The sequence below is a fragment of the Rhinatrema bivittatum genome, chromosome 8 (assembly GCF_901001135.1).
Source record: "Rhinatrema bivittatum chromosome 8, aRhiBiv1.1, whole genome shotgun sequence".
Lineage (NCBI taxonomy): Eukaryota > Metazoa > Chordata > Amphibia > Gymnophiona > Rhinatrematidae > Rhinatrema > Rhinatrema bivittatum.
Window position 1 is genome coordinate 14,741,623 of NC_042622.1, and position 16,667 is coordinate 14,758,289.

General features: G+C 45.3%; 1 protein-coding gene and 1 long non-coding RNA gene across 3 annotated transcripts in view; one reads left to right on the top strand and one right to left on the bottom strand.

Annotated features, from left to right (window-relative positions):
• Positions 1–16,667, bottom strand: part of CDH4 (cadherin 4) — a 1,019,548-nt gene that overhangs the window by 18,283 nt on the left and 984,598 nt on the right. For both annotated transcript variants that reach the window (XM_029611832.1, XM_029611831.1), the window contains exons 11-12: positions 12,349–12,491; positions 5,335–5,559 (exon numbers count right to left, since the gene is read on the bottom strand). In XM_029611832.1, the coding sequence (XP_029467692.1) occupies positions 5,335–5,559; positions 12,349–12,491 (368 nt within the window). The remainder of the gene's footprint in view (positions 1–5,334; positions 5,560–12,348; positions 12,492–16,667) is intronic.
• The window catches only part of LOC115096760, a 61,179-nt gene that overhangs the window by 7,964 nt on the left and 36,548 nt on the right, over positions 1–16,667 (top strand). The gene's annotated exons all lie outside the window — the stretch shown is intronic.

The following is a 16,667-nucleotide window of genomic DNA, read 5'->3' on the forward strand; positions in this document are numbered from 1 at the left end:
GGGATATTGTTGCGTACAGTGCCCTCTTTTCTCCCGAAGGTTGTGTCGGCGTTCCATTTGAGTCAGATCGTAGAGCTTCCGGCTTTCCCAAGATTGGATACGTCAACACCGCACACAAGGAATCTGTGGTTTTTGGATGTAAAATGAGCTCTGTTACGTTACCTCAAGTTCACCAATAGCTTCTGGGTGTCTGACCATCTCTTTGTGCTATGGAGTGGGGCTAAGAAGGGGCAGAAAGCTTAAAAAATGCACGATTGCACGACGGTTGATGGAGACTATAGGCTCGGCTTACATCTGTAATGGGCGTCCTGTCCCGGTGGGATCAAGGGCTCAATCTGTTCAGTTGCAGGCAGCTTCTTGGGCTGAGTGCCAACAGGTGTCACCATAGGAGATTTGTCGGGCAGCCAATTGGAAGTTGTTGCACACTTTCACCAGACATTATCAGTTGGATGTCCATGCTCCAGAGGCCATGGGCTTTGGTGAGTGTCCTTCGAGCGGGACTCTCGCAGTCCCACCCTTATTGGGGAAGCGCCAGGAGTCTGGACTGATCTGGGTATGAACAGGAAAGGAAAATTGGTTCTTACCTGCTAATTTTTGTTCCTGGAATACCACAGATTAGTCAGAATCTACCTTGGTTGGAGGACAGTCTGCTCGAGTTCTTTTGTATATATGCTGCAAAGTTGCTCAGGATTTCAGGATGATTCTCCTGTTCTGTGATTGGAAAGAAAGGATTTTTCCATTGCGGGGTTCCGCTTTTTCCTCCTACTCATTGTGGAAGTTTGTTTAGAGTTTGTTTAATTAAGTAAGGATTTTTTAGTATGTATCTTGGCTTGGGTACAGGTCAATACCGAGGGACTGCAGGTGGCACTCAGGGTTATATGGCAGTGTCCATAAAACTTTCTCTGTCTCCATCTGCTGGAAGGGATGCAAAACTCAGGAGACTGGATCCATGGTATTCCAGGAACGAAAATTGGTAAGAACCAATTTTCCTTTATGTAACGTCCTCTGCTTCCTCAGCAGCAACTTTCTCCCTTTACAAGGGGAACCAGACTTGGGTTTCAACATGTCCTTTGCTCCTCCTCCTTCTCAGATGTCATGGGAATACGATGTTAAATTGGATGTTAAACTAAAGATGGCTTCTTCCATTTAACATGTTGAAACCAGATACAGAACTAATCCAAGAAAATGCATCTGAAAAATGTTGACCAGTTTTATTGACATAAACTTAGATGACTCAGCAGAAGCAGAGAGGGTAGGGAATATATATATATATATATATATATGTAAGAAAATTTTAAAAAGGAACATGTTTGTAACAATAGCCTCCTAACTGAAATGGATGAAAAAGCCAGTTCATAAATTTACAATCCAGAAACTCACTGCAACAGGTCTGGCACAGTTCCTAAACTAATTGCAATGATTGTGACGTCACCTCACAGGTGCTCTGATAATTTTTATTATGACCATCTAAAAAACATCCAAATGATGTCTTCATGACTTAGTGATGAAATGTATCAAATGTGCTTCTTAAATCCAAATGCAATATTAATATTGATGCTCTTGATCCAATTAATGTCCTGTCCCCTACAGAGGCTTTTGCTTCACCCTATTAGGGGCTTCTTCAGGGGTTAAAGCATAGAATTCAAATGCAAAAACTTGTCTTAAAGAAGTGTTTGTGCATTACTTAAAAGTGTTCTTCCTTTCAATATATTATGTTCCAGACCAATACTGTGTCTGTGTGTATACATACACTATATATATACACACACACATTCAAAGAAACAAATGTAGGCTATAATCACAAGTGTTCTGATACACATGTGAAGACATTAGAAAAGAACTCTAATGATTAAAATATACTAACAAATTATTATGAAAAACTATTTATTCAAATCATATACAAATCTATGACATCAATAGGAAAAAACATCTCTTGAAATTATGTTGTAAAATAATAAAAGAGTCCATGTAATCCTATAGATCAATGAAAAAGTCCATATAATCCTATAAATCAAAAAAGACCTTGACACCTATAAACTGTGAAAAGTTCTCTCTTACATTCTCCAAAAATGTTCCAGAGGTTACCTCATTAGTCAATCAAAGAGTGGTCATCAATAGGTATATAGCAGACCTGAAGCAGATACAACCTGATGAAAAGTCTTCCACAAACGAGTAGAGAGTCATTCAATAAACCAAAATCAGTTATTCAATCCTCGAAATGCCACAAAGTGTATAAAAAGCTATTTCTCACACAAAGCTCAATCAATTAGGTTCTTAAATGTGGCTAAGATCAATGCTTTGATAAACACATCCCGTTCATTCCATAACTGAGTTATGAATGTGTCTAAAATTGAAGCTCTGAAGAACAGGTCTTATTCTTTCCTCGACAAAAGATCTACGTTTTGCCTAATGATGGCTTCGTCAGGAGGAAGAAGATGCCTCACACTGTTGACCCATTCAGAAGTACTTTGAATCAACCATCATGTACAGAGTCCAATCTTCATATCAAAAATTGTTTTATCAAACTCGAAATTAACCTGACTTCCTTCTCTTATATTCATCTGTGGATTAAAGACGTGAGAAGGAAGGCTGAGGTTTGAGAAAATGAAGTTTGTCAGCTCTTCAGTATGACCAGTTCATGCTGTTTGCCAGATCGTATCACATTTGGGAATGCTTTTGATTTGTGATTTCCCCGAGGAAGCCATCACAGGTGAAAGGAAGAGCCTTTTGTCGGGGTACGAGGCACTCCGTTTTCTATTCTATTTGATTTGAGCATCTGAATGTCTGAACTTTCAAGACGTTGAGATAATGGGACTTTTTCACAATACGTCTGGCATCCTATGAGCTTTAACTATCTAGTGTTTGTTGGTGTGTCTTACAGCACATTCAGGCAATTAAGCTGACAACAATAGCCAAGACTGATAATATACCAGATGGTTTTATTATATAGTAGCAGACAGTAGGTGTTGTACTTTTTTCTAAGTGTGGTTCTGCAATATTTTGTCTATGCTTATATTGGCTAGGTAATTTTGTATGGAAGTGTTTTTGTAATACTATGTACTATTTGTATATAAGTTTATATTCATTTGATTTAAATAAACAGCCTTTGTAATGTTTTCATTTACACTAAAAGATACATTAGTGTTCCTTTCTGTTTGATTCTAGTTTAGATACCTCCTGAACACGATGTATGGTTTTGGATTGCTTTTTCATTGTTATACCCTCCTCTTTTCTTCTAGCACAGGTGCAACCAGTGCTGAAATTTTGGTGCCATGAGCCTCCATTCACATGATCACATCTAGCTGGGCATTTTCTGCCAATTTTAATAGACTCTCTCCCTTCCAGCATTCCTAGTCTAGTCATTGCAGCAGCAAATCTGCAGCCAGCAGCCATGCACCAGATCTCCTCCTGCAGATCAGTCACTGGGACAACTGGTGCTCCCGGCAGCTGGCTTGGCTGTGGGAGCAGGGCCCTCTATGACCATGCAACTGGTCAGACCACATCCCTTTCTGATGACATAGCTGCAGTCCAGTAGTCATGTAGGAGCTAAAGCAGAGCACTGGCAACTCACCCCCTGATGAGGCATGTTGGCAACCCCTCCAGGCCTAGCGCCCTGGGCAGCTGCCTGCCTCACTCACCTCTTTTGACAGCCCTGTCCTTCTGGAACCCCCATCCCATGGGCTCTAAATCCAGTCACCTGGTGTCACCCTTACTGATGACTATAACTCTCTCCAGAGCCTCTGCACCATCCCCAAGCCGCAGCCAACAGGGGGCGGGGGATTTCCAGGAAAGAAATGTAGGTCCCTCCCCATGGCCAGATTTTGTTTCTAATATGCCAGGCCCACGCTTGTCTTTCTCAATGTAAACTTGTAGTTAGTGCTTCAGCAGATTTATGTATACAGGGTATGCACACCACAGATCAATAAACTGATTGCTCCAAATGCAGGAAAACTTCCCCTGTAAGCACATTGCATGAGGTACAGGATTTTAGATCCTGCTCATTGGCTGGCAATTGGATTTATAACCTTCAGCACTTAATGTCATTCCTCCTTTGCACTATCGAGGGAAAGGCCACGGATGACCTTAAATGAATTCCAGGGCGAAAAATGAGCATTGATTGCGATTTTGGCTTATGACAGCTCTTTGCCTAGGCATCAGGATGACAGATAATAGCTTTTTCCTGCCCTCCCTTTGGCCATTAAGGGTGATTTATACCCAGTTCATTTTCGTGAACTGTTCACAATTATCAACTGAGTTAAAGAAGCCAAATGCCGAAGCTAAGAGTTTGGTTATTGATCTGGCAGCAAACATCAGCTTGTCCAGAATGCAGGGGCTAATTTAAATTTTTAAACAAACTGATGAAATTTTCCAGCACTATAAACTGTTTCTTATAAATGGCTTGCACTGCACGCCTGCCCACAGGTGCTGCTGCAAACCAAAAAGGCTATGTCCTGATTTATATAGCGAAGGCTTTAACTATATTTATCTAGTGGTGCATACTAATGCATGTATCTATCTGGGTATGCATGCATGTATATATATATCATATAAACTGAATAAATAAAACTTAAAATAAATATACACGCTTTGTCTTCATGTGTGTGAACAAATTATTACCTCTTCCTTTACAACACCCTCAAGGGAACTCCCATCCTCGCAAATGACTCTTCTTTCGTCCTCCTCTTCTTACCGCCGCCAGATTGTCCTGCACACGACTTTGTGATTCCAGCTATTACGCACCCCAAATCAGGAACACAGCACCCCTAACCCTCCACTGGAGCCGTGCCACCTTACATTCCCCTCAGAGACCCACATCCTCATGGCCTAACTACCTGAACTCCCAGCTGGAAACTTTCTTATACACAACAGGGACAAACTGGGGGCTCCGAGTTATACAGAAACGAGTTCCCTATGCCACTCTAATTCTAATTTCTGACTGTAAGCTGTTCATCTAAATTAGTGGTAATCCGCCTTGAGACAGGCTTTGGCATAAAATGGAATACCAAACGTATACAACAAATGTATTTTGTAAGAAAAGAACTATAAGGGGCCACCCTAATCCTTCTGCTCTATATTTATTAGGTCAGGAGCTATGTCACAGGGGAAGGAAACGCCAGGCTACCACAGCTTAGCATTTCTGCGGGGATACGAGATGTCCCAGTCTGAGCAGTGTGGCACAATGAAGACCCATAGAGCTGCCAAAAAAACACCACACGTGGAGCCCAAGGAGCAGCAAACACCTGGATGTTTAGTGTCACAGATCCTAGGACCCCCCTTAGATCATGTAAGGCAGGTCTGGTGCCACAAAGATTCCCATTGCCTGACTCGTCTTACCGTTCAGCCGACTAATGGTCCAGTTCCTCCTGACTTCCGAGGGCAGCTCAAACACAAAAGGTCCACCGTTTGGCTTCCTGTCAGCATCCGCAGCTGTGATGTTGATGGCGTTTGAGTTTGGCTTGTCACAGATCTGGGCCTCTTTTGGCAAGAGCTCGGGAGCATTATCATTTATGTCAATTAGGTAGATCTGCAGCGTGCCAGTGCCGCTGGCTGGGGGCACACCTGCACAGAAGAAACGCACAATTTTACTGAGCAATTCCAAGTACAGCTGAAAAAACGCAAGCACGGTGCCCTCCTTACATCCAGAGAGAGCCAAAACTGGAGCCTCCTGCCAGCGCCGACATCACTAGCAATTGGCTGGGAATCTGGGATGTGCACTGGGCCAGCGTGAGAATGCTTTTTTAAGGTGAAAATTGCTAGGAGAACCAGGGGAGAGCTGAACTGTGACCAAGCTGTGAATCTTCAAATGTGAGCTAAATCAAACAAACTTGCATTTTGTGCTACTGCACAAAATTGGATTCGAGTATTCCCAGCAACATCCTAGTAATTGCAGTAGGATCGTCCTTCTACAGCCAGAACCACTCGGTACTAACATAATAGAGTGGATGATGGCGCTTCAGGACCACGTGACCCACACTGTATGTCTGGATGTTCCCGTCTATATTTCTTCAGCTAAGGCACGTGAAGGACATCCCGCCCTGCCCAGCTCACATAGGTTTCTTGTTTTCCCTCTTTAGCTCATTTTGGGTAGATGATCACACAAAATCCCAAACTTAATCCAACACTCAGGGCCCTGACCCCCATCTCTTTTAACCAGCATTTCAAGCCTGGTCCTAGCATAGCCCCTCTAGCGTGCTTAACTCCCATCACAGTATGGGCCTCCATCCTGCCTGCCATGCAGGATTGCCAACTGGGTCCAGATTTTCAGGACAGGTCGAGCCAGTCCTGGTTTTACCCCATTGCATGCTGGGATTTATTCTGGATTTCCCTATTGAATTCCCTAAGAAAAGCAAGACGATAGGTACCTGCATGCAGGGGCGTGAAACCAGGACTGGATCAACCTGTCTGGAAAATCTGGAGCCAGCTGGCAACCCTATCTGCTAGCAGGCATCCACCACCCTCTCCCTTAACTCTGAGCCTCCCTCCCTCCAGCTTTATACCATAACCCTCTGTCCTGGAATTTCTTTTTTTTTTATGGAAAATTCTGCCCACGCTTTATTGAAACCTGCCAAATATTTGAATGCGTCTAGGATATCCCCCCCACCTGTTAATCCTTCAAACAGGAACTCTCTCCAAAGCTATTAACCTTTAGTGAAGAAGGAAGCCGACTGCTTAACTACCAGTTAAGGGTAGTCTGACCTCTCAGTTAAGGGTTTTCTTGGGATCTGCACAGTCGGGGGTTTTGTTTGGGCTTTGGTATCAGAACGGTTTTGGTGTCTCCTGTCGTGGATGATCTGTGGGTATGAGGTTTCCTTCAGCAGTATTGGACACTGGTAATTCATCAGGAACTGGGACCTCGTCTAGCAGAGTGGGGTCTGCTCCGAGGCTTTTGTGACAGGTAAGGCCCCAAAGTCTAAAGTTAGGGCTCAGTCATCTGAAGCTTGGCCTCTACGCCTGGCAGGTTCTCACGATCCCTCCTTCAGCTCCTGTCTCGTTTAATGCAGGCCCTCACTCCCTGGGGGATGTTACAGAAAACTGGAGGAGAGGGAAGAGCAGGTCTCAGTTTATCTGGCCAGATGTCCAAAAGAGTCAGGCCTGCGGCCAGATTCCCTCCTTTTCCCCACCAAATAAAATAGATGGCTGTGCACCCCACCTCCCTCATAAATTTATCAAAGGTTTCAGTCTGCAGGTCAGGTGCCCCCAACTCCATTTTACCTCTTACATTTAGAAATCCATGTTCCACCCCACCCCTTCCCCCTCCCAGGACCCCAATCTCTCCCCCCTGCTACCAAAAAAACCCTCTGCTGGGAACAAGAAAATAACTCTCTCAGTCCTAGCATCCAGCAGGAAGGGCTGTGCATTCCCCCATGAACTTAGGCTACAGGTAAAATCTCTCCTGCTCCCAGCAGGAAGGGCTGTGCATTCCCCCATGAGCTTAGGTTACAGGTAAAATCTCTCTTGCTCCCAGCAGGAAGGTCTGTGCATTCCCCCATGAGATTAGGCTACAGGTAAAATCTCTCCTGCTCCCAGCAGGAAGGGCTGTGCATTCCCCCATGAGCTTAGGTTACAGGTAAAATCTCTCCTGCTCCCAGCAGGAAGGGCTGTGCATTCCCCCATGAGCTTAGGTTACAGGTAAAATCTCTCCTGCTCCCAGCAGGAAGGGCTGTGCATTCCCCCATGAGCTTAGGCTATAGGTAAAATCTCTCCTGCTCCCAGCAGGAAGGGCTGTGCATTCCCCCATGATCTTAGGCTATAGGTAAAATCTCTCCTAATCCCAGCAGGAGAATCTGTGCATTCCCCCATGATCTTAGGTTACAGGTAAAATCTCTCCTGCTCCCAGCAGAAAGGGCTGTGCTTTCCCCCATGAGCTTAGGTTACAGGTAAAATCTCTCCTAATCCCAGCAGGAAGGGTCTGTGCATTCCCCCATGAGCTTAGGTTACAGGTAAAATCTCTCCTGCTCCCAGCAGGAGGGTCTGTGCATTTACCCATGAGCTTAGGTTACAGGTAAAATCTCTCCTAATCCGAGCAGGAGGGTCTGTGCATTCCCCCATGATCTTAGGCTATAGGTAAAATCTCTCCTAATCCCAGCAGGAAGGGCTGTGCATTCCCTCATGAGCTTAGGCTATAGGTAAAATCTCTCCTAATCCCAGCAGGAGAGTCTGTGCTTTCCCCCATGATTTTATGCTATAGGTAAAATCTTTCCTGCCCCCAGCAGGAGGGTCTGTGCATTTACCCATGAGCTTAGGTTACAGGTAAAATCTCTCCTAATCCGAGCAGGAGGGTCTGTGCATTCCCCCATGATCTTAGGCTATAGGTAAAATCTCTCCTAATCCCAGCAGGAAGGGCTGTGCATTCCCTCATGAGCTTAGGCTATAGGTAAAATCTCTCCTAATCCCAGCAGGAGAGTCTGTGCTTTCCCCCATGATTTTATGCTATAGGTAAAATCTCTCCTGCTCCCAGCAGGAAGGGCTGTGCATTCCCCCATGAGCTTAGGTTACAGGTAAAATCTCTCCTAATCCCAGCAGGAGAATCTGTGCATTCCCCCATGATCTTAGGCTATAGGGAAAATCTCTCCTAATCCCAGCAGGAGAATCTGTGCATTCCCCCATGATTTTAGGTTACAGCTAAAATCTCTCCTAATCCCAGCAGGAAGGGTCTGTGCATTCTCCCATGATCTTAGGCTACAGGTAAAATCTCTCCTAATCCCAGCAGGAGAGTCTGTGCATTCCCCCATGAATTTAGGTTACAGGTTTTACCAGCTAAGACTATTCCAAGGCTAGAAGGGCCCTTTGTGTTTCAGAGGTAGAACACCCTTGCTTAGGAAGGTTTCAGTTTATTATAAAATGCTGAAAACCTGTTTGGTTTTGTTTTTTTTAAATAAACTGAGCTTTCACCTATGAGTAGAGTGTGGATTATTTGGTACGGACCAGTTAATGTTTTAGCAGTTGGCTGTGTGTGGCCTTGAGCGGTCGTGAATGAGTTTTTGAGAGAATGTATAACTTGCTAATGGGATTGTTGGTTTTACTATGGATTACTGAACTCTATATATGACTATTTTTAGGTTTTTATATCTGGGTTTATGTAATAATATATTTTATTTTGCTGGATTTATATTTTTTTGGGGAGATTTGCTGTAAACCACCCAGTTGTACCTGGCAGGTTATGTAAAGTGAACTATAACTATATAAATTATTCCAGTGAGTGGATTTTAAATTTAGTAAATGGAATGCTGCCTGCTCGTCAATGTCTGTAACATGTATGCACCTTTCCTCTAATTCCTTCTCATCTTAACTCACATCCCAGTTTTGTTGCCTGTGACTCAGAAATCCAGGCCTGGCATCACACCTCCATCTTGAAGACTAAGATTTTTCTGAGGGCGCACGACGGTCACCGTGAGTTATCGGCTACAGCCTTGTGCCACGCAAACAGCGCAAGTCATAAAACGAAACTCCCATGGCCTTTCAGAACCGCCGGTGACTGCAACGCACTAGCAGCTCAACATAAAAGCCCCACGCGCAGCCTTCTGTGGAACACTGTATTGATCTCCCCTAGCAAACCAAAAAGAAGGAGACAGGACATTTGTGTTGTCCGCTTTGAGGAAAACAGCATCAGCACGTGATGACACAGCACCTAAATGCGGGAGAGAACATTCTGAGGATCCTATCAGTCTACAGAGCACTTTAACTGTTATCCATGGCACAGCAGCTCTGCTCTCCTATGAAGGATGATTCCTCTTTATAGCAGCAGTTTCTGCAAACAAAGAGAGCTTTTGCTCAGATTACTGCAGGAGGAGAACCTCTCTTTCAGGGTCGTAGTCACGCACAGCGGTCCATCTGTGCATGCAACAAAAATGCTTCTGACAACAGGAGCCGAGTTCCTAAAGCAAATAATTACAAGGTAGATAGCGAGTGACAACACTTCACTTCCTTCAAACCAGCGTGGTTATTAATGGCTTTATCAGAAGAAAGAGAAAATCTGCAGCTTTTGTCCCATTCATTTTTTCACAGGCTCCTGTTCACTTCTTTTCATTTATTTTAATTTATAAATGTGTGTGTGGGGAGCAGTGGGGCTCAGAGGCCACAACCTTTAGCCCAAAACAGTGACACACAGGCCTGTTTATCAGAGCCACCAAAATCTGTAGCTTCGTGGGCCGTGACACCATTTACTGGCCCAGCATTAGTACAGAGGTAAAGTGGCACGGGAGCTCTGGTCACTATGAGGTTGATGTTCAGTGCCTCCTAGCTGGTTAATTTCCGACTTAACCGGCTAAGCGACGCCGTCTAAAAATTCGGCTGTGCTGCCCGGCGCCAACTGTTCATGAAGAATTAGCAGGATAAGTGAGGGGCGGGCTAGGGGCACTTATCCGGCATTACTTTCTTAAAATAAATGCACAGGTTGGGTCCGGCGGTAGCCTCCACTTTCCACTCCAGGTGCAATGGGGAAAAAGAAGCAAGTTCAAAAGGGTTCCAGGTCAGTGACCTGGCAGAAAGCCACCACTAGCAGGCCTCTCCTTCACATCTGCAAACAGTCCAACAAATCTTATAAATAGTCATTGCACTTATCCTGAAAAGCAGGCCTGCACATAGAGATCATGGGCCAGAGTTTGAGACATCGCTGTTTTCGGTAGAGAGAGTGTGTGTGTGTGTGTGTCACCGCCGCGTGCCACAAAATGTTGTTATGAGACTCTGCTGCAAACTCGATACAGTAAAGTGTGCTCCGTCGGAGCGCACTGTCAGCCTGCTCTGGACGCATGTTTTCCCTTACCCCTTATTCAGTAAGGGGAGGAAAACACGCGGCCCACCCGCGGCACCTAATAACGCCCTCAACATGCAAATGCATGTTGATGGCCCTATTAGGTATGCGCGCGGGATCCAGTAAGTAAAATGTGCAGCCAAGCCGCACATTTTACTCTAAGAAATTAGCGCCGACCCAAAGGTCGGCGCTAATTTCTTCCGGCGCCAGGAAAGTGCACAGAAAAGCAGTAAAAACTGCTTTTCTGTGCACCCTCCGACTTAATATCTTAGCGATATTAAGTCGGAGGTCCCCAAAAGTAAAAAAAAGTAAAAAAAAAATAAAAATAAAAATTTGAATTCGGCCCGCAGCTGTCGGGCCGAAAACCGGACGCTCAATTTTGCCGGCGTCTGGTTTCCGAGCCCGTGGCTGTCAGCGAGCTCGAGAACCGACGCCGGCAAAATTGAGCGTCGGCTGTCAAACCCGCTGACAGCCGCCGCTCCAGGCCAAAAGGAGGGGCTAGGGACGCGCTAGTGTCCCTAGCCCCTCCTTTTCCTCGTTTGCACCGCGTCACCTCATTTGAATACTGGATCGCTCGCACCGGCGAAGGGCCGGTGCGTGCGCCGGGAGAGCGGGCGTTCGTCCGCTCTCCCGCGGTTTTACAGTATCGATCCGTTATTAGGTAGAAAGGAAACAGGAAGTCCTTTCTAGGCCTGCAGAAGCCCGTACTGGAGGCTGCGCTGTTAATCCACAGGAGGTGTCCGTGCCAGCGGGCAGGGAGAACCCAAGAGAAGCTGCAAAATCTTCCAAGCAGCATCAATGACAACGTTACGTGAGAAGCAGCAAAACTGGAAAATATCTGCTGCTTCTGACTTTGTACTTTATAAAAAACATTTTTCTTTTTTTTTTAGAATCTGTACTTAGAAGTAATCCCTCAGCGCCCCCCAAGTTCTCATCAGGTTCCAGAAGGAATCGATGCCTTTCACAATCTCCACTTTTAGGTTGGGGAATTCCTGAATTTTCTTTAGTTCTGGCCTTTATTATTTAATATGTCATCACATGCTTCCTGTCTGTAATGTTTCAAAAGACAGGTGGGGATGCAGTGTTGAAAAGGCTGAAATCTCCATCTGCAAGAGCCCAGCACTGTCTCACTGACCTACACACGCATGCCCTGGAATTAAAAAATACATCGTTTTAGGAAGAGAATTTGGTTGGTCTGTCTCTCTAGCACTGTCCACCGAGCTCCAATAGGGCCAGCAGTGGTTTCTGTTGCTTGCTGACCTTGCAGAGTTTCACCTCTGAAATACATCCAGTTTGCACCTGTTCCCGAATGTGGCATTTTGGCCAGCTGTGCTTCTTGAAATGCCTTTATAAAATCTTCAAATCCCTCGCACATCGACCCCGCCCCCCTGTTTCCCCTTTGTACAGTCAGTGAGCGCCGTGTGCATTTCATTAACTCCAGCTATTCTCTGCCCCCACTTCACTTCCTTTTTTTTGACCGTAAAAATACCCAGGAAATAGGATAAATTATAGTGACAGCTCTGTCGGGGCATCATTCCCACTAATGCGCATCCCATTAGAGCGTTATGTCGGCTGAGAAGCCGGGAGGGGCTGCCCACCGTTGTCAGTCGCCAGGAACGTGGCCTCGTAGATGTCATCCTTAATGTAGGCTGACTCTCGATCAAGGACCGCAGTGGTGGTGATCTGACCATTTGTGGCATTAATGTTCAGCCATTTGGCAGGATCTGACAGCTTGGAGTATCTGTAAGACAGAGAGAGAGAGAGAAAGAGAGAGAGAGAAATCGATGGGCTGCTGTTGCTTTAGGAACCGGGGCTCTCAGGTGCTCTTCCTGACTCTCGCCAGCCAAGGAGTACGGACAAAGGTGCTTGGGTGTCGCTCCCTGCAAGTCCTCATTGGCTTGTCTCTCTCCCAGTTAAGGTCTACGTTACATGCAAAACATATCCCCACCTCCCCCCCCAACTCAGCCTTCCATGTTTAAGCTCCCTGTGTCAGTCAATTAAGGTGAAAATATCAGTAGCAACGGACAATGATTTCATAAATTCCTACATTTAGACCATGCTGTGCCTTCATACACAACAATCTTGAAAAAAACGAATATAGCTGTAGAAAAATTATTATTAACAACGTGCTGGAAAAGAACAACGTTTCTAGAAATGAGATTAATGCACCACTTAAAGGTCACCTCTTCTGAACAGGGGCACCCGGATAATGTTTTCTTATTCTCTGCTGACAAGAGGCATGAAGGCCCATGGGTCACTGGGGTCTCCTAAGTGCCTTGATGCAACGAACCTGAGGATGGGCAAAAACACACCTGCTGTAAAATGTGGGGCTTGGAGATCACTGTTAAGGGCATGACCAACGGGGCCCGGGTGTGCTCGCTGGCTGCACAGACAAGAACTTGACATCTTTACAAGCTGTTCTATCACAAACAGCTGCAGCATGCTCACAGGTCAGGGACTGCAGTTTTGAAGTAGCTGAACAGGAGGTGCTGATGCAGCCAAGGTCTTTGGAATAACCTGTTAAAATAGCTACAGTTTTGAAGTTTTTGCTAGAAACACAATTGATATTATGCATCTAAAAACTTAGGGGTAGATTTTCAAAGGGGTACGCGTGTAAGATACGCGCGTACCCCCCGAAAACCTACCCCAAAACCCCCCTGCGCGTGCCGAGCCTATTTTGCATAGGCTCGGCGGCGCGCGCAAGCCCCGGGATGCACGTAAGTCCCGGGGCTTGCATGGAGGGGCGTGTCGGGGGGGGGGGGGGCATGTTGGAGGCGTGCTGGGAGTGACGCGGCGTTTCGGGGGCTGTGCCACGGGCATGGTTTCGGCCCAGGGGCGTGGCCGCGGCCTCCGGACCAGCCCCCGGACTGGAACATGGAGCGCGGCAGCCGGCCCAGCGCGCGCAAAGTTACGCCTGCTTCCAGCAGGCGTAACTTTGCCGACAAAGGTAGGGGGGGGTTTAGATAGGGCCGGGGGGGGGGGGGGGGTGGGTTAGATAGGGGAAGGGAAGGGAAGGTGCGGGGGGGGGGGGGGGGGGGGGGTGGAAGGAAAGTTCCCTCCGAGGCCGCTCCAATTTCGGAGTGGCCTCGGAGGGAACGGAGGCAGGCTGTGCGGCTCGGCGCGCGCAAGGCTGCCGATTTTGGGCAGCCTTGCGCGCGCCGACCCCGGATTTTAATGGATACGCACGGCTACGCGCGTATCCATTAAAATCCCGTGTACTCTTGTTCGCGCCTGGTGCGCGAACAAAAGTATTCATGTGCGCAGATTTATAAAATCTGCCCAGTAGAAATTGCCATACTGGGTCAGACGAAGGGTCCATCAAGGCCAGCATCCTGTTTCCAACAGTGGCCAATCCAAGTCACAAGAACCTGGCAATTACCCAAACATTAGCTAGATCCCATGCTACTGATGCCAGTAATAGCAGTGGCTATTCTCTAAAACAATTTGATTAAAAGCAGTTAATGGACTTCTCCTCCATGAATTTATTCAAACCTTTTTTAAACACAGCTATACTAACTGCACTGACCACATCCTCTAGCAACAAATTCCAGAGCTTAATTGTGCATTCAGTGAAAAAGAATTTTCTCTTAGTTTTAAATGTGCCACATGCTAACTTCATGGAGTGCCCCCTAGTCCTTCTGTTATCTGAAAGAGTAAATAACCGATTCACATTAACCCATTCTAGACCTCTCATGATTTTAAACACCGCTATCATATCCCCCCTCAGTCGTCTCTTCTCCAAGCTGAACAGCCCTAACCTCTTCAGCCTTTCCTCATAGGGGAGCTGTTCCATCTCCTTTATCATTTTGGTTGCCCTTCCCTGTACCCTCTCCATCACTACTATATATTTTTTGAGATGCGGCGACCAGAATTGTACACAGTATTCAAGGTGTGGTCTCACCATGGAGCGATACAGAGGCATTATGACATTTTCCGTTTTATTCACCATTCCTTTCCTAATAATTCCTAACATTCTGTTTGCTTTTTTGATTCCCACAGCACACTGAGCCAACGATTTCAATGTGTTATCCACTATGATGCCTAGATCTCTTTCTTGGGTTGTAGCACTAATATGGAACCTAATATTGTATAACTATAGCAAGGGTTATTTTTCCCTATATGCAACACCTTGCACTTGTCCACATTAAATTTCATCTGCTATTTCGATGCCCAATCTTCCAGTCTCACAAGATCCTCCTGCAATTTATCACAATTTAACCACTAATTTAACTTCTCTGAAAATTTGGTATCATCTGCAAATTTGATTACCTCACTTGTCGTATTCTTATCCAGATCATTTATATATATATATTGAACAGCACCGGTCCAAGAACAGATCCCTGAGGCACTCCACTGTTTACCCTTTTCCACTGAGAAAACTGATCATTTAATCCTACTCTCTGTTTCCTGTCTTTTAACCAGTTTGTAATCCACGAAAGGACATTGCCTCCTATCACATGACTTTTTAGATTTCTTAGAAGCCTCTCATGAGGGACTTTGTCAAACGCCTTCTGAAAGTCCAAATACACTACATCTACCGGTTCACCTTTATCCACATGTTTATTAACTCCTTCAAAAAAGTGAAGCAGATTTGTTAGGCAAGTCTTCCCTTGGGTAAATCCATATTGACTGTGTTCCATTAAACCATGTCTTTCTATATGCTCTATGATTTTGATGTTTAGAATAGTTTCTACTATTTTTCCCGGCACTGAAGACAGGCTCACTGGTCTATAGTTTCCTGGATCGCACCTGAAGCCCTTTTTAAATATTGGGGTTACATTGGCCACCCTCCAATCTTCAGGTACAATGGATGATTTCAACGATAGGTTACAAATTTTAACTAACAGATCTGAAATTTCATTTTTTAGTTCCTTCAGTACCCTAGGATGCATACCATCCAGTCCAGGTGATTTGCTACTCTTTAGTTTGTCAATCTGGCCTACTACATCTTCCAGGTTCACAGTGATTTGGTTCAGTTCATCTGAATCACCACCCTTGAAAACCATCTCTGGAACCGGTATCTCCCCAACATCCTCATTAGTAAACACGGAAGCAAAGAATTCATTTAGTCTTTCTGCAATGGCCTTATTTTCCTTAAGAGCCTCTTTAACCCCTCAGTCTTCAAACGGTCCAAACAACTCCCTCACAGGTTTCTTGCTTCGGATATATTTTTAAAAGTTTTTATTATGAGTTTTTGTCTCTTCGGCCAACTTCATTTCAAATTCTCTCTTCGCCTGTCTTATCACTGTTTTACACTTAACTTGACAATGCTTATGCTTTTTCTTATTTTCTTCAGATGGATCCTTCTTCCAATTTTTGAAGGAATTTTTTTGGCTAACATAGCCACTTTCACCTCACCTTTTAACCATGCTGGTAATCATTTTGCCTTCCTCCCACCTTTCTTAATGCATGGAATATCTCTGGACTGTGCTTCTATGATTGTATTTTTAAACAATGTCTACACCTTTTGTAGACTTTTAACCTTTGCAGCTGCACCTTTCAGTTTTTTTTCTATTTAAGTTTCCCTTTTGAAAGTTTAGTGTTAGAGCTGCAGATTTACTTATTGTCCCCCTTCTAGTCATTAGTTTAAATTTGATCATGTTATGATCACTGTTGCAAGTAGCCCCACCACAGTTAGCTCGCTCAACAAATCCTGCGTTCCACTAAGAATTAAATCTAAAATAGCTCCCTCTCTCGATGGTTCCTGAACCAACTGCTCCATGAAGCAGTCATTTATTCCAGTGGACCCCAACCTTTTTTGCACCAGGGACCGGATTCAAGCAAGAACATTTTTCCTTGGCCCGGCAGGGCGGGGCAGGGGCGGGGCTTTGGTCATATGGGGGCGGGGTTATGGATGGGGTTGGATTTTAGTGCCTACTTATTTAATTATGACATTTATAAATCCTGCACCTCCAGT